The sequence below is a fragment of the Eurytemora carolleeae genome, unplaced genomic scaffold, assembly GCF_000591075.1.
Source record: "Eurytemora carolleeae unplaced genomic scaffold, Eaff_2.0 scaffold99, whole genome shotgun sequence".
Taxonomy (NCBI): domain Eukaryota; kingdom Metazoa; phylum Arthropoda; class Copepoda; order Calanoida; family Temoridae; genus Eurytemora; species Eurytemora carolleeae.
This window is the reverse complement of record NW_019396154.1, coordinates 376401-399205: the sequence shown is the minus strand read 5'-3', so window position 1 is coordinate 399205 and position 22805 is coordinate 376401. Positions and strand designations below refer to the sequence as shown.

Below are 22805 nucleotides of genomic sequence, written 5' to 3'. Positions count from 1 at the left end.
CCCCCCCCCCCCCCCCCTCAATTAAACACATAATTTTTTGTTGTTTTTAATAGTAAATATGTTTTTATAGACACAGCTAGATTTGATACAAAGTTGAGAGATTTGTGGGTTGAGGGATGAAAACTTTTGATTAAAGTTATGAAGATAAATATTAATTTTCTTCTCCTTATCCTAGTCTTCAAACCAGGTACAAGGGGTGGGAACTTTTGATTTTTTTTTCTTTAAATGAGTTGATTGTAAGGGAAAGATTGTGCTCAATTCATAAATCATTTCTGTAAACCAAAAAGTTGCTCATTGTATAATTGTCTACTGAAAGACAAACAGATATTTAAAAAAAATTGAGTTATTGCCAGAAACAAAATTTCTTAAATCCCTTTATCTAGAATTTATAGTTTGAAACATATAAAGTCTACGAAATCGGACTACAACGATATATGGATTAGAAAATAACAGTTTGTGACAAAAATTCCTTCGAAATTTAGAATTTGTTAATACAGGCTGGTTTAAGGGTAATCTGCACCCTGTACAATTAATTACTCCTGGTTCACAAAACAGGTAGAAGTTTTTACCATTCATCGTAAAAATCATTATATTCTACAATTTTTAAACATTTTATAAGTCTGAAATATTTTTTTAATTACGTATATGAAAGTTATTATTATTATTATTTTATAATGATCGTAAAGGATCGAGAAAACAAAATTCACAAGAAATCATTTCTAAAAATAAAATTTATGTCCTACCCTTAGTCCTGGACAATTAGTATTACTAAACTGTTCCACCAGTTATATATCTATATATCATATATATATCAAAGTTTATTTAATAAGTCAAATTAATTATTTTTTTTATACAAAAATAATGCAAAAACTGTTCAGATCAATTTTAGACTAAAACTTTCGAAAAATAACTTTTTCAATATTTGTTCTTTATTAGGTTGAATATGGGAAGATAAGAAGAAAGGTCGAAATTCTTTCCAGACGATTAGATTCTCAGTTAGTCCTTCTTAAACTAGGTAGACTTACTGCAGTAGACTTAGTGGTAGACTTACTGGTAGACTTACTGCAGTAGACTTACGGTAGTAGACTTACTGAAGTAGACTTACTGCAGTAAACTTACTGCGGTAAACTTATGGTAGACTTGCTGGTAGACTTACTGGTAGGCTAACTGCAGTAGACTAATTGCAGTAGACTGAAGAATTTTTTCATTAATAATAATTAATAAACTAATCTTACTTAAATAATAGTTTAAAGAAAGGAATTATTCTAACATGCTAAAAAGGTCAAATACAGTAGAAACCTCCTCATTTATTTTTTTTCTACTTTATTTTCTTAAAAAAAGATTGTGTATAAATAACTGCATATTTTAGGTCAGCCTGTACATATGAAGTACTCGCCAAACATTGAAAAGAGGAAGGTTTGTTGAAAGAAATTTACTTCTAGTCACAAACTCAGATTTTTGAATCCCTATATCTTTGTAACCTGATAATCAACCTTTGAAATTAGATACTTAGATTATTTTATTTAAAAGAATTTATAGTTTGGAATATCTGATGTCTTCAAAAATGGGTTGCAAGGATATAGGCATTAGAAAATCAGAGTTTGTGGCAAAGACTCAAGTCTTATGAACTTAAGATTAGATCTCTCAGATAATAAAGAATACGACTTATAAGTATGAGATATTGCGAATTTAAAAGCAAGCAATTGTAAAAGAAGGCGGGTAAAGACACAAACATAAAAAATTTATTATTTTTTTTTCACTTCATGGTTCAAGTAGTTCACATTGGGTACAGTTTCAGTTAATTTTATACAAAGATCTATAATTCATTTTTCCTGTCGGACCTTTTATTTTACATTAATCTTACTGAGCACGAGCGATTTCAACGCGCGGAAGAAGTGTTCAAGTGTTAAATTTAGACTAAGGCTATGCAAATTAAGTGAGTACTGTACACGTGGTACAATTTTAAACTCAGTTAATTTTTATATCAGGATGGGGAGGTTGTTATACAAACCACAATGGAGCAGTACACCTGTACATTATCCAACCTTAATCTAACATGTGCACAAGATATAAACAACGGTTGGCCTGTCAAGGTATACGGAAACAACAAATGTTTATTCTTTAATTGAATTTAAGAAACATACACCATGAGAAGCAGAAAACAGTGGAGTTCTCATCTTAATTTTTTTTTTAAGTTATGAAATGTTGCTCATTTTAAATTTTTAGATATCTCTATGATATCTATATTATTGCAACAATTGCAAATACATTTTACTGATTATAGGACGCGAACAAATACTTTACTGATTTCACAGTTTTTTGGTTCTCATTGTTTATACAAGTTTTTGTCAATTTTAAAGTATTTTAAATATAGGATACAGTTGGACACCTTCTTGGTTTAATCGATCAAAATCAGGAAATGAACAGAATAAAATCTTAAAATTAGATAATCGCCTTTTGAGAAGAGTAAAGTGCATTTATAATACATTTAATGTGAAGATAAAACTGAGGTTTACTTCATTCAATAACCTATACAGCTCCAAATTGGACAATAAACAAGTGTTCATGTATATTGCGAAAAATTTATATTTCTAAAACTTTTATAAACTTTTTATTTGGTCTTTTTATGAGATTTTTAGCTCAAATGCTAAGATTTTAATTTCAGAAGCTAAGGTCTCAACAAAAATTCTTGTTGTCATCTGAAAATCAAAGTTTACAGCCAGATGTTCCGGATTAGCTAAAAAAAATTTGGAAAAATCATTTACGTGCTTCTAAATAGGCAAATAAAATAAAGTATGAAAATTGATGTATGTGCGCATGTAAAAATATGTAATAATATTGAACAAGGGTTTCTTTTTTTGCTATAACTTTTGAAAGGTATAAATTAGTGTCCCCAAATTTAAAGCATTTTCATAAATGATAATAATGTACGTTGTATCAGAGTTTGAAAGCCCTAGGTCAACTGCCTTGCTTCCTAGTTACTGCCTGAAATTTAGATAATCATGTAAGCTCCAAATAGTTGAATTTCAAACTAACGCGGCCATCATGAAGCTATTGGAAGCCATGCCCTGAAGCTTCTAGTAACAGTCCTAACTCATAAAGCTGCTGTAGCAGTTCTGAACTATTGTAGCAGCTTTTAAGCTTCTGGCAGCCGTCCCGGTGCGTCTGGTAGTCCAGAAACTTCTAGCAGTATCATTCAGCTGTTGATTAAAATCCTTAAGCTTCTAGCATCAGTCTTGAATCTGATGCTTCTGGTGGTAATTTTAAAGGTTTTAGTAGCAGTCTAGAAGAAGCTCCAATTTTTCTAGTAGCATTTTCGAAGCTTTTATAGTAGCTGTCCTGATTTTTCCTGTTCTACCAGAAGATCTATTGGTGAGCTTTTGAAGATTAAAAGAGACCTTGATTTGTTAGAACTACAAAATTTTGATCTGCATTATATTGAAAATTACCTTTTTTCTGGTTTTGTTGGGTATTAAACTAGCTAGCTAGCAAACCGAAAATAAAAGTTTCAATCTATGATCTTAAATTTTGATTTTAACTACAGTCAACTATCCATCTTTTAATCCCTGCAATTTACTAACAAACTTATGTTTTAAAACCGTTGCAAATTAAAGTTGTCTTAAATATTGTTTTATAAACATTTTTCTAGAATGCATAGTTTTTCTTTAGTCGTTTATTAAAGATGTTTTATTATATATGCGCACAGATTATCATAGTGACTTGCACAATTATTACGATTGTGAACATTACACTCTCTGTTAAAACCTTAAATAAATCCCGTAATTTAATTTTTTTTAAAGAGTTTTTGTCAATATATGTTCTTTATTATTTGATGTCAATGAATTAATTGTAAAAATTTAACGTAAGTTATGTTATGATGTCGTAAACGGCTTTTATTTGAAATAAAAAATTAAAAAGCTTAAAAATAATATGGAGGTGCACTTTACTCTATATATTGTGCAAATTTTTTAATTTTTTATAATTATTACTCATTCAATAGTGATTTTTTATTGAACTAAAAAAGAAAAAATTTAATTTCTGTTCTTCAAAGCTAGTTCCTCTTGATAGAGAACTTGTTAATATCAAACAAATAATAAAGGAAGATCTAAGGTAAAAACTTCAAAATTTCGAAAACCAAAAATATTTTTATTTCTTATTAATCCTTCAAATCGTGTAAAATAGTTTCCAAAATAATTAGATATGATATGGTAACTTGGGAAGTGTACAGTTTACACATAAATATAATTTCATGATCCTTATCATCTTTGCAATTTTGCTAGACGAACTAATCAAAGTTTGAAATATCAAAGCTTAACATCATCATGTTGCAAAGATTTANAATTTTGTTCCGTAAAGGCTATGCGGAACCTTTCCTGAAGCTGTTAGGAATGATAAACCTTTTAAAACTTACTAAAAATAAGGGCGAAATCTTTCCTAACGGAGTTTCAAATAAATCTACCCCCTCTAGATAATCATGGAGCTAGGTGTGACAGGCTGAAAAATGGTTACGGGACGATTATTCCACAAGGAATTGATTCGTAATAATCGTCCCGTTAATTTTTTTCACCATATAAAACCTAGCTTTGTGTAGCATCATATAGGCTGTGGATTTATTCATATTTCCGTTCAGAAAGGTTTCCCCCTGAATTTCTGAAAGTTTTTTTAAGGGGTATCTACAATAGGTGGCAACAGAGAAATGGATCAATTATACACGACGTCACAAGTGTCAAATATAACAAGGAAAGCGAAATTTTCTCACGTTAGTTGACATCTGTGTAAAAACAGAAAATAAAGAACACATAAAAATGCACTTATTTTACTGTTATATAATCACTTTATTCTACAATTATCACTATTATTAATAATTATTTTGTCAGACACAATGACTGAGTTGACACTTGTGACGTAAGAATATAGCTGTACCGAGAGTGTACAAATTCTACCTTGCCATCAATTTAATCTATTGTACTAGAATCTATTTAAGGTAGCATTTATATCAGCTTCAGGAAAGGATCTGTATTCCGTGAGGCCTTTACCGATCCAAATTGATCAGGAAATAAATTGGAAACTCTAGATTTAATTTTTTTTAATGAAAATAATCTTAATATTAGCAGTTTTAATTTTAGAAAAAGTCTTTTTCATCTTCAGTGGTAGGCGTTTATATTAATACAATGAAGACGAATTTCCTATTTAAGTTTAGATTTCTACAAAATAACAAGTATACATCTAAACAAATATAAACTGATAATTGACAGCTTCTCTCAGATTCCATGTTTATGTGTATCAAATCCTTGTTTTCTGAATTGCTTGGTAGAAATCAAAATTTCAGTAGAAAGCCGTCTTCAGTGTATTGATATGTACGACTATGACTGTATTATCTTCTGTATTTATATTTCCCTAGGGGTATGCATAGAGAGGCTGGACGGAGAAGGATTTTTAAATGTAAACCTAGCGAAACTTTTCTTCTAGGAATTTCATGAATATATTTTTAGAAAATGGTTTTCCAAATGATCAAATGCAATTTTTTAGTAACTATCCATTTAAAGAGGTATTTAGTTCTCTAATTACGGAAAATATTATTTTAACTTGAATAAAATATTTAATGAAAATAAAATGTAGGATATGTGGAAATAACGTTAATAGTGTCTTTTAACTGCTTGAACAAATTATAAATGAAAAATCAGAAAACCTACCTTTTTGGTCTTTTCTTTGAATAAATTCGAAGGGAATTGTAAGGATATTTAAATAGTGGTACCAAAAGTGATTGTATAATACTTCCAAACCAAAAAATCCATGGTTTGCTAATGTGTACCTCCCCTATACCCAAATATCTAAACAATCCCTTTAACGGAAAATTTATTAAAAAATCACTACAAATACTTTCATGAATTCTTTTCTTAGATGCACTGATGGTAAGGCCGTAAGCCCATTCACTATTTATTTAAAGGGACTGTAAAGGAAAAATGAAAGGGGGTATAGGATGAAACCTGAGAATCTCAGGTTTCATCCTATACCCCCTTTCATGTTTCCTTTACAGTCCCTTTAAGTGGTATTTTTTAAAATTCATGCATGTTACTTTTTATGTTATATTAATAAATTTTACAATATCTCTACGTTAACGGACACACTTAAAAATCTTTGAATATTTTTTTCTCAAAAAGTTTTACGCTCCGTGGCCACTTGTTATGTGTTAAGCTATTATTATCAATGTTATCAAAGCGTTTATGTTTATTTTCAAAAGTTCTAACTTTCTCCATTCTTTCTTCATTGAATGCGTAAGATTTAAAAAAACTCTGAAATTATTGTGTTTTATTAAAAAGCGTTAGTGTTGATTAGATACCAGATTTAATTAATAGCGTTGATGATCTATAGATCAAGTTGAACTAAACTAGTGGTTGAACTAAACCTTGTACCAGATCTCTGTATTTTGGTCCCTAAAAATGTTCAGTATTTAGATTGGCGGCGAGGATGACGGTATGCAGAGTGATGTCCTGCCGCCACCCCTTCCAGAGAGACACCACACTGGGGATCAAAGTAGGGTTTGCAGCAAACGAAACTTTTCGCGAAAAACTGCGAAAATTTTCGTTCGTATTTCGCAAGCTTGCGAAATTTCGAATTATTTCAGGAGAATGAATGAAGCGAATAACGCGAAAAAGAAACGAAATTTCGCGAAAAAATCCCGAAAATTTCGCATTTTTGCGAATTTTTTGTTGTTTTTGATGAATTTTCGCAAAATTTTTGCATTTTTTAAAATTTCAGATTTTTTTAACGAAATGTTCGCATATTTTTCGTGAAATTTTTGCATTTCTTATTTCGCGAAAATTTTGCATTTTTTCGAGAAACAGATTGAAGCGAAATTTCGCGAAACGATTTTTCCTCATCGCTGCAAACCCTAGATCAAAGCGAGCTAGATGCGATCATATTCGAGCTCAAGATGGAATTGGCAGGTATTGAACTAAGTGTATAATGTATATGTTTATCAACAGATTAAGAGAACAAGAATTATATTATTGAATTGAATATGTAAATGTATATATATCTAGAACAAGAGAACAAGATTTATACACTAGAATCCAGCAATAGAAAACTGAAAACATGGAACCAAGAATACCAGGTAATGTGATAAGTAACCTTTGAACCGGAGTATCATGCTAAGTAATTTGTTTGAACCGAAGTATCATGCTGAGTAATTTGTTGAACCGCATTATCATGCAGAGTAATTTGTTTGAACCACAGTAACATGCAGAGTAATTTGTTTGAAGTATCATTCTGAGTAATTTGTTTGAACCACAGTTACATGCAAAGTAATTTGTTTGAACCACAGTTCATGCTGAGTAATTTGTTTGAACCACAGTACCATGCAGAGTAATTTGTTTGAAGTATCATGCTGAGTAATTTGATTGAACCACAGTAACATGCAGAGTAATTTGTTTAAACCGCAGTATCATGCTGAGTAACTTGTTTGAACCACAGTAACATGCAGAGTAATTTGTTTGAACCCCAGTAACATGCTGAGTAATTTGTTTGAACCGCAGTAACATGCAGCGTAATTTGTTTGAACTGCAGTAACATGGTCATCAAGAAACTTAATTGAAACGCAGTAACGTTATGTTTTTGTCAGGAGAAGATTGAGCACAAGAACAAAGATATTCTTCAGATGAAAAATCAATTAGAAATTCAATGTGCAGGTATTAAGTGATTAACATAGTGTTCCGGTTTTTGTTTTGTTTAAGTTCCAGGGTTTCAGAAATTGTTTCATGGTTCAAGTACTGATTTTGGGGTTTGATATTCTTTACAATTTTATGCAGTGTATGCTGTATAATTCAGGTTTCCGGTATTGTTCCTGGGTTCAGTAGTGTTTCAGGTTTCATAACATGATCAGCTTTCAAGTAGTGTTCCAGATTTTAGGTAATGTTTCCGGGTCAAGATAGTGTTCCAGATTTCAGGTGGAGTTCTAGTTTTAAGAAAGCGTTCTAGGTTTCATGTAGTGTTCCAGGTTTCAAGCAGAGTTTCAGGTTTCAAGCAGAGGTTCAGGTTTCAGGTTATGTTTCAGTTTTCAGATCTAAAAATCTAGGTTTAAATATAGATATCTATGTTTCATGTAAGATAGATTGATTTTAGGTAGAGTTCTAGCCTCTAGTTTTAAGATAGCGTTTCAGGTTTAATGTAGTGTTCCAGGTTTCAGCTAAAGTTTCGTGCTTCTGATAGAGTTCTAGGTTTCATGTGGAGTTTCAGGTTTCAGGTTGTGTTCTAGGTTTCAGGTTTCAGGTTTTAGTTCTAGGTTTCATACAGTGCTCCAGGTTTTAGGTAGTGTTCCAGGCTTCATGTAAATGTTCCAGGTTTCATGTAAAGTTCAAGGATTCAGAAGAGTGTCTGAAATAAAGTAAAACATATTTTATCAATTTTTATTTTCAGACAGTTACTCAAGATCAGACACTCTACCCTGTGCTCCGGGAGCACCAGGAGACAAGGGATTAAAGGGAGAGCTAGGGGAACAAGGAACAAAGGGAAGAAGAGGATTCAAGGGGGACACTGGACTCCAGGGATTGAAAGGGGACAATGGGTTCCCAGGAGTCCCGGGGATAAATGGACTTGATGGAACTAAAGGAACCAAATCAAAAAAATATTTGTATGAAAACTATAAACAGAAACATACTAAACTCCAATTAGAGTAAGACCCTTAGAATAAATTTTATGTCTAAAAATGATTGTTATCAGTGTCATTTTTATTGAAATTTTAATAATAACGAGTTTTATGACTTTATCTTTATGCCTATATCTGAATATTAAAGCCTGATGTATGAATCTATTGTCTATTAGTTTTTCTTGTAATAGAAAAAATATATTGATTGATTGATTTAATGGATGAAGGAGAAGCCGGAGATAAAGGAGATCCTGGGGAGAAGGGTCGAACGGGAGATTACGGATTTCCAGGTAAAAAAGCGCAGACAAATCTAAAGATCGTCTTCCAAGATATTTCCTGGTAAACAAGCGTAGACAAATCTAAATATCGTTGTCCTAGATATTTTATATAAATCCTCACAGAAATTGAGTCTTTACCACACAATATGATTTATAATTCCTATATTTATGCAACCCAATGGCGTAAACCTTAGATATGTCAAACTAATGCATTCTATTAGATCCAATAATCTAAGTTTACACCCTCAGATTTTAAAAGTATAGAGATTAGAAAATTTGAGTTTGTGGCAAAGACTCAATTTCTTTTTAGGAATACAGGGTTTGCGAGGAGAGACTGGAGCTGCAGGGTTTCCTGGTAGTAAAGGGGAGAAAGGAGACCCTGGACTCCCAGGTTTACAGGGTCCCCAGGGAGCTATAGGAACAGAAATATGCAAAAATATGATAATTATGCATAGTGAGAACCAGAAAACTCTGGAATAAGAAGACGACGTAGGGACTCAAGTTATGAGACACAGCCATTGTTTAGTGTAAACAGGCTCAATTAACTTGATAAATGATATCGGTATAATGTCGTCTTCCTAATTCACAGTTTTTAGCTTTCACTGTAACTAAAGACGATAATTTTATGAAGAGTTAGTAAATATGGGAATCAAGACATGGTAGCATTTAGTTTTTGATTTTCAATCACAAATGATTTTTAGTCACAAAACTGACATATTTTTTTTATTTTTTGAAGAAAATACAACTACCAAACGACGAATCTTCTTGATATTGGTGATACATGATGAATCATAAAAAGTTAATCAAGTTTATGATTTTTCCAGAACTGAAATATTTAGACAATTTTGAATTTTGATATATCTTATCTAATCATTTGAGACAAAGGAATTGAATCTTTGTCACACACCATGATTTTTGATTCCCAATGTTGCAGACCTCAGATATTGCAAACTTTGAATTCTTATAGATCAAGTAATTTGATTGTGTAATATAAAAGGTTTACTTATATAAAGGAAGAAAATAAGAGGTTATGACAAAGGCTTAATTTATTTTTTGATATTCCCGTCAATTTTTAGATGGGTGCCCAAAAAATAGAGTGTATATTTTAAATTATACAAAGCATGGTTAAATATTGGTGACACTAAATGTAGTGAAAATTTAAGTCTTTGGTAAAGTCACTCTTGGACTGTAAATACAGTTTGTGTTCAATCCTATTTCCTTTTATAGTCAGAACAATTGTGTAACATGATTTTTCTAAATAAACATAAAACAATAAATAAAGGAATGCAAGCTATAAAGTTGGAAAGCTGTAATAGAAAATCATCGTTCATCGCATTGATATTTAAATTTCCGTACGCGCGCTCCGAATTTGCGTACGCGCGCTTATTATCGTTTGCAATTTTTTCTCACAATTACAAAATTTAAAATAAAGCTATCCTTTGAACTGTATTTGAAAAAATAAAAACATCTTTTTTTATGAAACAATAATCACAGAATAGCCCTAATCCGGCCATTTGCAAAATACCAGAGATATTAAGATTTGAATTCAATTTATCAATTAAAACTATGGAAATGTCTCATTCCTATCTCGTGTTAATTTGAAAGCACAAAAATGGCAGACCAAATTTTGGAAACGGCATGGTTAGCAATATTCTGGGCTTTTTGTTTCATAAAAAATATTGCTAAAACCAGGCTACATATGTTGAATGTTTCAATGTTTCTAATTAAAAAGAAAATGAAGATTGAAAAAGATATAAAACATGGCGTCGTTTCCTAAAAAATAGTGTTGTTAGATCTAAAGTTAGTTGAAAGAGAAAGTAATTTAACTATGTTTAACATCTTCCTAATTGCATGAAGAACTTGTTTGAATTAACAGAATGTTTAAATTACATTAAGTATATTCTGTCACAGGGACTGAAGGGCCCCCAGGCTCAAAAGGTGAAATAGGACCTCCAGGACCCCCGGGTAAAATATTTAAGGGTTTAAAATTAACCGGTTTTCTAAAAGCAATTTATTTTTTTCTGTCAAGATCGGTAAGAAACTTACCGAACTGTTCATCTTTAAAAACCTTTAAAATAAAATAAAAATGTTTAAGCTATAACATCATTTTTGAATATCAAAGAAACATATTAAGCAGTGTAACATGAAGAATTTATATTAGTAATCTCTAATTCTACAATTCATCTTTTATTTGCATTGTAATATTTCCTATGTTATCCTTTGAAGCATGTAAATCCTAGGTCCTGAGGGTTTAGAGGGTAGACCAGGTAGAGATGGATTCCCGGGTAAACCAGGCTTAGCTGGACCTCAGGGTATACAGGTATACAGGCATACAGGTATACGAGGTATACAGGTATACAGGTATACAGGTATACAGGTATACAGGTATACAGGCATACCGGTATACAGGTATACATGTATACAGGTATACAGGTATACAGGTATACAGGTATACAGGTATACAGGTATACAGGCATACAGGTATACAGTCATACAGGTATACAGGTATATAGGTATACAGGTATACAGGTTTACAGGTATACAGGTATACAGGTATACAGGTATACAGGTATACAGGTATACAGGTATACAAGTATACAGGTATACAGGTATACAGGTATACAGGTATACAGATATACATATTGATGTTTTAATGATGTATCATCTGTAACTGATGATTTCAGGGAGTAAGAGGGCAGATGGGACCTAAAGGGGAACCAGGAGCATACGGAACCTCTGGAAAACCTGGAGAGAGAGGTCTTCCAGGGGAGAAAGGACCCCCAGGTTGGCAGGGACGTCAAGGATCTCCTGGATACACAGGAGATGCTGGTCCCAGGGGCCTGAAAGGTGACCAGGGAGAGTCTGGACTGGATGGTGGACCTGGTCCCGAGGGACCCATGGGTCCTCCAGGAGATAAAGGAGAGCCTGGAGCTACAGGAACTAATGGAAGACCTGGAAGACGGGGTAGGATGGGTAGAAGAGGGTCTCCAGGTCTGGATGGTCCTCCAGGTTTGCCTGGCTCACCTGGGGAACCTGGACCTCAGGGTATAAATGGACCACAAGGAGAACCTGGACCTTCTGGTCCCCAGGGATTAAATGGTGCACCTGGACCGGCAGGTTAAATATTAAACTGAATTGTTTGAAAATTATCGGCTTAGAACCTATCTCCGAATATTTAATTAAACTTTGCAATGTTTGCCCCCTGGATCATCCCTTAACTGTTTTCAATTATAGAGATAGCTTAAAGGGACAGAACGGCTATGTAAGGGATTATGGACATCCAACAAAAAGTTCCCAGCTGTTGACTAACTTAAAAATAATTAATATCTATAGGTGAGGTGGGTTCCCCTGGTAAACCTGGTTCTCCTGGTTCCCCTGGATACCTAGGCAGGATTTATACATTTTTATCTTAAAATCTCTTTTTTATTTACAGTGTTACGCAAAAAGTATGAGACTTCAGAGATTATTCTGATAATTGTTTTCAAACTTATTTTTTAAATTCAAACTTCGCTCTTTTCTATTCCGGGCCATGTTTTTAACGTTTAAGATATTAGTAGTTAGTGATCAAGCTAAGAAACCCAGCTTTGCCTGAAAATTAAACTTTCTCTAAAAAACTTAAAATTTTAAAACCAAGCTAATTTTGTTTGGTTGATCTAACGAGTTCCCCCAAAATTAAGACAAATCGGTCCTGGGATTAATGAGTTATGTATATATAGTATTTGAAAGTTTTTTAAAGTTTAAATATACATTTTTGATGCATAGATATATATTTTCCATGTATTTAGATGTATATATGTATGTATATATATAGATTCCACACGCGATTTGTCCCTGACCGTTCTATTAAAAAAAGTTATTTAAGTGAGACATTAAAATAGCTTAATTTTTATTTTCAACTTTTTTCTGTTTCTCTTTACATATAATGGAGTTGACCTTTTATATATTTCTCACTTTCCACTCTCTTTTATCTTCCTTTTTCTTTCATTTCTTTCTTATTAACGTTGTTCTGTTATCTTCTTTCTTTTTCCCCTTATTCTTCCATCATTAGCCTATACCTATTATCTGAGGACGGGTATAAATTGTTAGTTCAGTTTGTATATTGGAAAATAGAGAATATTTGTTGAGCTAATAGAGGATTAGTAACTAAGGTAAATCCCCCCCCCCCCATTTAATGCCGAATTGGAACCTCTTCTTTTACCCTCACCTACATATACACTTGCGTACTTACCACTGCTGAGCCAGTGGGAATAAATAGATAGATAGCAGATAACAAGTGATATTTAAATATATATGATACCTATCTCTATGATTGAACTCAATTTTACATACGAACTCTATGTATCTTATTACCTCTATTGTTGAGTTGGAAGAAGACAAGGTTATGATGCAAGGATAGTTAATTGCAGTTGCGTATACTCTGCGTACATATTGAAACCAGTTCTCTCTGTGCGGAATTTGTAAACAAGAATAGATGCATCAGTATTCGTTTAGTATCCGAGTAGGTTAAAAGCATTAAATTTTGATAATTTTGATCATTCACGTAATAGTTTCCTATGACCAGAATATTTTATTGATTTTTTTATGCGAAAGATGAATCCCATGTCTGGCTTGGACATCTGTCTTGTGTTTACATTACCGCCCAGAGACAGTACACTGCAGTACAAAATTTGCGTACACCTGTGAAATAACTCTCCTTGCATTATAACCTTGGAAGAAGATAAATCCTCGAACTATCAGGGACCACTGGAGAGAAGGGGTTCAGGGGCAGACGAGGCAGAAAGGGGGAAGAGGGGGCTAGGGGCACACCAGGATTCATGGGGGTCAAGGGGGATATGGGAGAGAAAGGAGAAATGGGATTACCTGGAGAAACTGGACTTCCAGGAGTTAAAGGTGCTCCGGTGAGGGTTTAAAACTATTACATAAAGGGACTGTAGTAAAATTTTAACGAGGAAGATTTTGATATTTTTTAACATGAAAAGTATTTAAGTCAAACAATTTACTCTATTGATAAAAAGATGTAAGCGTACTGCTGTGAATCGGACGGAATAAATAATACATTTTATTCTTGATGTTCAGGGACCTACAGGATTTGAGGGACCAAGAGGTTTTCCAGGTCCTGAAGGTTTACCTGGATTTGAGGGACCCCCAGGGGAGAAGGGTGTCCCTGGTAGAGAAGGTCCTAAAGGAGAGAAGGGGGGTGTAGGTCCAATTGGTCTCCCCTGTGGAAGTGTGCAAGCGGATACACCTGTAATGTTTCATGATGAACCAAGGTTAGGATTTTAAATTTAGATTTTGGCAAAAATTCTATTTTATAATTTTAACAAATTATCGGACAATTGAATAAAAATATAAATTCATGAATAACGGTTAAGATTTATTCAAACAAAATAACAAAACTAATTTTATTGAAATTCATTTTTGTAAAACAAGATATATAGTATTTTCTAGTTTCTATTGTTTACAAAATATCTGCAACACAACGGGGGTTGTGTCTTTTGTTTTTGTTTATGAGGTACTGCAGAATTCTATGTAAATATATCAAACTAGTTAAAACTATGAGATAAAAAGCATAAATTCTGGGATCAAAACCTTATTGGCTGTAGGGTGTCCCAATAAACATGGGAATTATGTAACGAGATAAAGATCGTCTTTGCAAATGATTTAGTAAATTGGAAATACCTATTTGGAAAGCTGCAATCCTAGAATGCTTCGTGCATACTAGAATTTTAAGTTGTTTATTTTTTATTGCTATGCAGAATATCTAGCAGACATGATAATTTCACGTCTTTTAGAATTTTAATTTTTAACAAAGACGATGTAGAAGTCGTCACTCAATTTCTTTATGTAATTATGATACTCTGTATCACCCTTTTTAAGGACACTCTGTATATAAGGATAACATGATATGTATAAAATTTATTTAATATTGTGGTTCACTTAGGGGGGGGGGTCTATGGGGGCTTAGCCTCTCTCCCCTGGATCAAACAAATCTATGATTTTCAAGGGGTTTTCAGCCCCCCCCCCCTCAACAAATTTCTGAAAAGGCCTCCGTTTACTGCTTTATTATATATTTTATATATTCTAGGATAAACTTGAGTATGCTGTACGAGGATATATTGAGGATTGAACAACTGATCTCTTCCTGTAAACTAAACTAAACTAAACTAAACTAAACTAAACTAAACTAAACTAAACTAAACTAAACTAAACTAAACTAAACTAAACTAAACTAAACTAAACCAAACCAAACCAAACCAAACCAAACAAAACTAAACAAAAGCTAAACAAAATTAAATGAACCCGTTAAAGAAAATAAAGTTTTATCATATTTTCACTGTATATTGTTATTATTCTTAAAGTTTATAGAGAAAAGTCACCAAAAAGGAAATTTGTTATGAAAATATTTTGAAAATGATTTTGTACTTTCATCTTGAGGTTATGCACTGGGAAGCATGAATTAATGGAACTGGGAGTCCAATTTTCTTCCTGATGAGTTGTATCAGGGTTGTAGAAAGAACATAATTTTATCTTATTGACCTAAATATTTCAACCCAAAGTTTAAACTTGTATTTACAGTTAGAAAAACTTTTCAAACAATCAAGGTTTGTGTCCGCCTGAGATAATGCACGTAGAACCAGATTACAGATTTGACTAGAGATTATAAAGATAGGACCAGAGATTACTTAGAAAGGACCAGAGATTATCCAGATAGGACCAGATATCACAGATTTTTGACTAGAGATTATACAGAAAGATTACGCAGATATAATGAGATATTACACAGACAGTAAGAGGTATTACACAGATAGAACGAGATATTATATAGATAGGACCAGAGATTACAGATAGGACTAAAGATTACACAGTTAGTAACAGAGATTATAGAGATAGAATCAGTGATTTTACAGATAGGACCAGAGATTAAACAAATAGGACCGGATTACACAGATAGTACCACAGATTACATAAATAGGACCAAAGATTACAAAGATAGGACCAAAGATTATATATATGACCCAGAGAGAGGTTATACAGATAGGACCAGATAGTAAGTAGGCCATTTTCTGCCAAATATAGAGAGGATTTTTTACATTTTGCCTACAAATATAGAGAGGATTTTTTACATTTAGCCTACAAATATAGAGAGGATTTTTTACATTTAGCCTACAAATATAGAGAGGATTTTTTACATTTAGCCTACAAATATAGAGAGGATTTTTTACATTTAGCCTACAAATTCCAACTAAATGAAAGAAGTAAACGAAAATAGATTGACGTAAATTAATATCTAAAACCTGAAATTATTGTAAGAGATATATCTGAACTGAAATGATGGAATGTTTCGACAGTTAATTACAAAGTACGCGTAATTTTCATATCCTTTAGATACAACTAAACTGCGCATCTGCTATTCAGTTCATTGGATTTAAATTAGGCCAATTGTTCGAGCAGCCAAGCAACGTCAAGATCTAAGATATGATGAACAACTGGGGAAGGGTTGAATTTCGGCATCATTTACAAAAATATTCAAATTCTACAATTTTTTTTCGACCCAAATCATAGAATTTATCATGGAGAAACAAAGAGGCTCAAGTCTCAACTGTGGTACAGTTAGATATTTGTTTGTTGTGGCATAAAAAATTAAATACTAAATGTTTGAAACTTTATTAAAAGAAATATGTTATTTTACGATTACTATTTAAATCAATGAACATTTCCTTTTTATCTCTTTGGGGGATAGATAAAATCGGGTTTTAAGCTTGGCATCATTCTATTTATAAATATTTACAAACAGGGTGGCTATTTTTCCCTGATAAGATTGTTAAAAGATCAAGAAAGTTCTCGATTCTACTGCAATATAGTGGGAGGCAATTTTATGTTCAACACATATTTGCATAACTACTAGTTGAAGGGAGGCGAAAAATGATAAATTTCGGCCAGGATTTTTTATTTTCCGATTTTTTGAGACTTTTTAAACATTCTTTTCAACCCTTTTTTAAATATCAATTAAAGTAGAAGAGAGAAGTCCAAGAAATAAAATTTAAATTTAAAATGATAAAACCAGTGAACAGTTGAATACCCAGGATAAAGTTGAGTGAAGTACATTTACTTCCATTCAATTTAGTATTCAATCATGATTCTAATTGACGGGATCAAATAAAGTTTTGATTAATAAAAGCTTTCATGTGGAGTAGAACTTAAAACTGGGAGGAAAATTAGGATTAAACCAACAGTAATAGGACTAGGACTAGGACCATAGTATTAGAGATAGGACTTTATTACCAGACTAAATCCAAGACTTGTAGGACCATATAGTATCAGGACTAATTCTGGGACTTCAGTGCTAGTCTAGAAGAATGACTTTAGGAATAGAACCAAAACCATATTATTTGGCCTAGCATTAAGACCATAGGACTAGGAGTAGAACCGGAATTAGTACAAGGACTATATATTTAGTATTAGGACTAGGACTAAGACCATGATTTTTGGACCAGGACTAGGACCTAACTATTCACTAGGTACTACTGGAATAGGACAAAGATCTTAGTATTTGGAATCCAACTAGAAACATAGTTACTAGACTAGAACAAGAATTAAGACAAAGACCAAAGTATTTGGAATATGACTAGGAACATAGTTAGACTGGTCTTGGACAAGGTCCAAGAGGATCACAGTCACAATCAACTAGACTGCAAGAGAAGGTCAAAATTATTCAAAATACTGCAATGAATTTGTGATCTCGTAGCTCCCATAATTTTGATTGTACTCCCAAGTTGGCCAAAAGTAATTTATGCATTATAACATACTAGAAATTCAGAACAATTGTGTTCTTCTCAATAGCTGTTAGATAAGAGGAGTTATGATTAAAAACATGTAGGATTTGTTTTAATCTAAGGCGTATGCGTGACTATGCAGAAGTGGAGCATTGCACTGTTGCTATGACCAGTATTAAAAATAGAACTATAGACTAAGTCTTGAACTAGAACAGTGATATTTTAGGACTAGAATTAGGATTAAGAATTTGGACTAGGATTATTGTACTATAGGCTAGGACTTTGAACAGCAGTATTGTAGAATTAGAGCTAATAACAGGATTAGGTCCAAAGTACTAAGTCAAGGATTAGGAAAAGGATTAAGGTAAACAGAAGGAAGACAGGAAAATTCATGAATGGAAGAATCTTTCAAGAACAAATTGGAAAATAATAGGTTTGGGAATTCGATTATTTCTGAAAGAGAAAATTTGGTTTTCACATGTCTGGGAGTTTGGAATAAGGTTTTATCCAAAACGACAATATTCTATTTATTCCATAATTTCATCTTGTAGAGGATCGTCTTCCGATTCATGAAACCAAACCAAATCATTTTCTGTAATACATGTTACATAGTTATATTTGTACTTTTGGAATTCATACAGTACGTTTTCTGTTTCTATCAAATTTAGAGTCCAAAATTTATATATAAAGTAATAATCTGTCATTGTCTGTTTTTATGGCCAATCATAACTCATAAACCGATTTGGGGAACGAACCACAGAAATTCGGAGCTTGGTTTAATAATTTCAAGTTCAGTTATTTGACTATTATATAGAAATTTTATTTTTCAAGCAACGCTGGGTTCAACAATTAATCTTTTGCAGCTCTTCGCTTATATATATATATTTATATGTTTGCTATAGCTGGATAAACGGTTGGACCAAATTGGCTAAACATTTTTGAGGGAACCGATCTTTGAAAATTTAAAAAATGTTGAACATTTTTTAAACTCCACGGGCAACGCCGGGCCATTCAGCTAACATCAAAAATTAATACCAAGGGCGGGTAAACGGCGGTAGAAACTATGACTGAAAGTGTAAATAATGTAAAACCATGAGCAAGGCCGGGAGCTTCGCTAGTTTTTAATAAAGTTAAAAATCCCACATGTGAGATTTACCATAGTTTCTGATGCATCCAAACTTAGTAAATTAAGAAACAGAATCATATATTTATTAAAAACGTGACATGGATACGTATAACACAATTAATGCACATCTAGACATAATTACATTTATAATTCATGATAAGTTCGTTCTTATCAAACCATATTGTATCCGTGAAACGGGTATTTTTCTATTATATAAAGTTAGTTCATGATTATTTATCTTTATTTCTGTTTTGTTGTTATTGTTTATATTTTGTGAAGTTAAAAGAGAAAGTCTTTTTCTGTACTAACTTATTAAAACATGTTTGATGACATGGGTTTAATGGTGTTTCTTCCTTGCTTAACTGTGATCTTAAAAGATTTAGTTATCAGAGATATCCATGTTTTCCTACTCTAGAATAAAACAAATAGTAATAATTTTTTCCCCAGTATTTTCTTTATAAATCTACTTACAGTTGCTTTTTAACAGATTTAACTGGAGCAAGATACTCCTACAAGATTTAAAGGCTACCAGGAATCAAAGACGGATGGCCTAAACAGTCCCTTTAAGTTTGATTTGAAACTAAACAAACCATGTTTAAACTAATCCTGCTCAACAATGAACAATGAACAAAAGATAAGCAAATCTCATCAAGTGCAGTTGTATCTGTTTATACTAAAGTACATATATCGAATCTTAAAGGGATTGTAAGCGTAATTTCAAGTGACTCTTTATGCATAAATGGCAATGCCAGATTTACAACGGTACCCTTGCAACCATTACCAAATCAAAAATATGGAAGATATTCTAGTTCTTCTAGGTTTTAAAGTGTTTTTATAATGATTCCTATGTGTTTTTATGTAGTAGAAATGCGCAAGTCACTTTTGTAGAGAAACCACAATTGAAAATAATGAGTTTTCAAAATATAATCATTACTATGTCAGTCTTGAGACAAAGCTGTTCAAGGGTACCGTTGTGAATCGGGCATTGTCATCTTTAGATGAAGGGTTGCACTTGAAATTACGCTTCATTTAACACAGGAACTTATCATACCCATTCTGCAACAGAATCTATTAGAAAACATAAAAATAAAAATATTGTTATCTCAAAAAGATATTATTTTATTGTTTATTTATTCCATGCTATGTAAACCTTAAACACCTCATGTTGCATCATTGTAAACTGTAAACTGTACAACATGGCTCCCCGAAAAGACAAAGACGACTTTAGAATAGTATTTTTGAATATCTATTTCTTAAACTAACTTTTTTTTTAACTTAACACTTTAATAATCTACAATCAAAGTGAAAGACACTCTTCTTGATGAAATTTAAAGAAAAACTGTCAAATTTTTATTTTGCCAGTTTAAGAGTGAATTTTGCATAATTTCTGTAAACTTGTTTTCAAAATCGCAATCATTCATTTAACCGTGAATTGATACATTTTTTTTGCATTCAGTCATTTTGTTATTTTTTTTCTTCCAATTTGGACAGTTCGCTTAATTTTTACAGTTTTTCTAGTGGTTGTCCAATTTGTCTAATTGGTCCAATTTGTCCAATTTGTCCAATTGGTCCAATTTGTCCAGTTTGTCAAGTTTGTCCAATTTGTCAAGTTTGTCCAATTTGTCAATTTTGTCCAATTTGTCAAGTTTGTTTAATTTGTCCAATTTGTCCAGTTTGTCTAGAACCGCTTGAAGGGTTTGATGAAGTTTGACAAGAATATCAGGGTCCTTATTCCTGCAACCACCTACAGATGTTGCATCAAGGCCTGGGATTGGCTGCAAAGAGTTTAAACTTTCCTCTTTATCTTGAACATGAACCTGCTCCGGACCTTGAACCTGAACCTGATCCCCGACGAATTGATGAACCTTGACCTGAACCTGATCTTGTTCCTGATCAAGTTCCGGGAAAAAGGATTCGAACTGTCCTGGCAGGTTCAGGTTTGAAAAATCAGGAACAAAGTTTGAAGAGATTTTCGTAGATTTTTCTTCCACGGTTGTTCGAAATGTAGATTGCTGAACTGTAACTGGGGGTAAAATGTTGGCAGATTCATGAACTATATGGTTTGAAGAAATATTGGTAGATGGCTGAACTGGAGAGTTATAAAGAAGATGGTTAGGTGCCGCAATCAATTCTTTATCTTGTTTGCTCTCCATCTTTTCTTGTTTGTTTATACTCCATGTTTCAGGATTTCCTATACAAATATAAACAAATATTTAGATAAACTTCTAATTAACAAACAATCAAATATGTGATTAAATTTATTTTTCAAACAATTAATCGAAACAATTAAAGAAACTTAACAATATAATTTTAAAATCGTAAAATTATTTTGTCATAATTGTTTAAATCTTCAGTACTCTAAACTTTGACTTTTTTGTCTATCTATTACATCTGACTGTAAAGGTTTGGATCAGAAAATTAAAAGTATGAAAAAAATAATAATTTTATTTATTTTTATCCGATTTGCATTTTAAAAAATTTCAATAAAGCCTGTAGTATTGAATACAATATCCTTATATCCAAGTATATACTTGTAGCATTGAATACAGCATCCTTATATCCAAGTATATACCTGTAGCATTGAATACAGTATCCTTATATCCAAGTGTATACCTGTAGCATTAAATACAGCATCCTGATATCCAAATATATACCTGTAGCATTGAATACAGCATCCTGATATCCAAGTATATACATGTAGCATTGAATACAGCATCCTGATATCCAAGTATATACCTGTAGCATTGAATACAGCATCCTGATATCCAAGTATATTTGCTGCTCTGCAGGTTATTATGCTGCTACTAATCTAAACAAACAATAATGAGACATATCTCACCAATAATAATGAAAACAAAACAAACAGACTGAAAATGGATTTGAATAATTAGGTTTATGTAACCTTGGAATTTCCTAAGCTTATTTATAATTCATGGAACCATCATACTAGGTAGAACTCAACATAACCTCATCAATTCATACATACTATACACATACTAGGTAGAACTCAACATAAACTCATCAATACATACATATTTATACATGTTAGCTTGGGTACCAAGCTTTGCATGTAAACTAATTTTTCCCCAGAAAAGACAATTTAATAACTCCAGGAATTGACCAAACCATTAATATTCCCTTGGTTCTACCGAGTTCACCAATCATTTTTTAACAATTTTTTTTTATTTGAAAAGGTCTGTTTAAAAGATAATTACAAACTTGTTCAAAACTATTTTATTAGTATTACAGTATTTCAATTTTTCCCACTTTGGGATTCTCTGGGCCCAGAGACCCTTCCCGCCAAGTGGGGGGGGGGGGGGATTCCAGTACCCTGAAAACCCCAAGTGTGAAACAGCACCCCAACATTCATTTTTAATATTTTCAAAATAATTGGTATTAGAAATATTCTGAACATTCTTCTTATCTATTCATTGTTCAGAATTTTGCTAATCTCTGCTTCTTTTTTAATCTTGTCTGATATTTCTGGTTTGCTGCAAGGAAGTTTGGCTAATTACATGTTTCTAAATTTAGTATCTCAGCTGCTACTGACCCCAAACAATCATGAAATAAAACCCCTTGTAAGCTTTCTAGAATTTGATATTTGATATCTCAGCAATCTCAGCAGTTTTGTAGATTGTTGAATGATGACTAAACTAAATATAGATCTTTACACAATTTATGTGTATGTTTCCTAGTTCTGTTGCAGAGCGTGGAAAAAAAGAATACTGCACTAAACGTGAAATTTTGAAAATTTGTAGGACTTTATTCTTTCCTAAAATTCAACCTGGACCACTTTATTCTATCCTGAACCTAATCCTGGACACTGATCTCTTCATTCTATCCTGAACCTGGATCCCTTTATTCTATCCTGAACCTGAACCTGGACCTTTTTATTTTATCCTGAACCTTAACCTGAACCTGAACCACCTTATTCTATCCTGAACCTGAACCTGGACCACTTCATTCTACTCTGAACCTGAACT

At 32.5% G+C, this 22805-nt stretch overlaps 2 protein-coding genes across 2 annotated transcripts in view; one reads left to right on the top strand and one right to left on the bottom strand.

Annotated features, from left to right (window-relative positions):
* Positions 1-940: 940 nt before the first annotated feature.
* On the top strand, positions 941-15142 carry LOC111696648 (collagen alpha-1(XXIII) chain). Its single transcript, XM_023466323.1, has 21 exons — positions 941-1015; positions 1370-1416; positions 1989-2093; positions 2375-2416; positions 4052-4110; positions 5402-5469; positions 5902-5912; positions 6456-6534; positions 6897-6947; positions 7044-7114; positions 7622-7688; positions 8416-8607; positions 8872-8934; positions 9233-9340; positions 10834-10887; positions 11163-11242; positions 11607-12039; positions 12256-12309; positions 13660-13820; positions 13999-14192; positions 15008-15142. Exons 2-21 carry the CDS (start codon positions 1384-1386, stop codon positions 15078-15080), a joined length of 1998 nt encoding a protein of 665 aa, XP_023322091.1. The 5' UTR covers positions 941-1015; positions 1370-1383; the 3' UTR covers positions 15081-15142.
* A 4443-nt stretch (positions 15143-19585) lies between these two features.
* LOC111696647 (peroxidasin homolog) overlaps positions 19586-22805 on the bottom strand; it is a 34947-nt gene continuing 31727 nt past the window's right edge. The window contains exons 15-16 of the mRNA XM_023466322.1: positions 21559-21631; positions 19586-21013 (exon numbers count right to left, since the gene is read on the bottom strand). Of these exons, the coding sequence (XP_023322090.1) occupies positions 20337-21013; positions 21559-21631 (750 nt within the window). The 3' untranslated portion in view covers positions 19586-20336. The remainder of the gene's footprint in view (positions 21014-21558; positions 21632-22805) is intronic.

Excerpts from the sequence above, each read along its gene's own strand:
- LOC111696648 (XM_023466323.1), top strand. The coding sequence starts at position 1,384 with ATGAAGTACTCGCCAAACATTGAAAAGAGGAAG. Across the intron at positions 2,417-4,051 it reads GTTTAATCGATCAAAATCAG|CTAGTTCCTCTTGATAGAGA; the intron begins GAAATGAACAGA and ends TGTTCTTCAAAG. Across the intron at positions 6,948-7,043 it reads GCTCAAGATGGAATTGGCAG|AACAAGAGAACAAGATTTAT; the intron begins GTATTGAACTAA and ends ATATATATCTAG.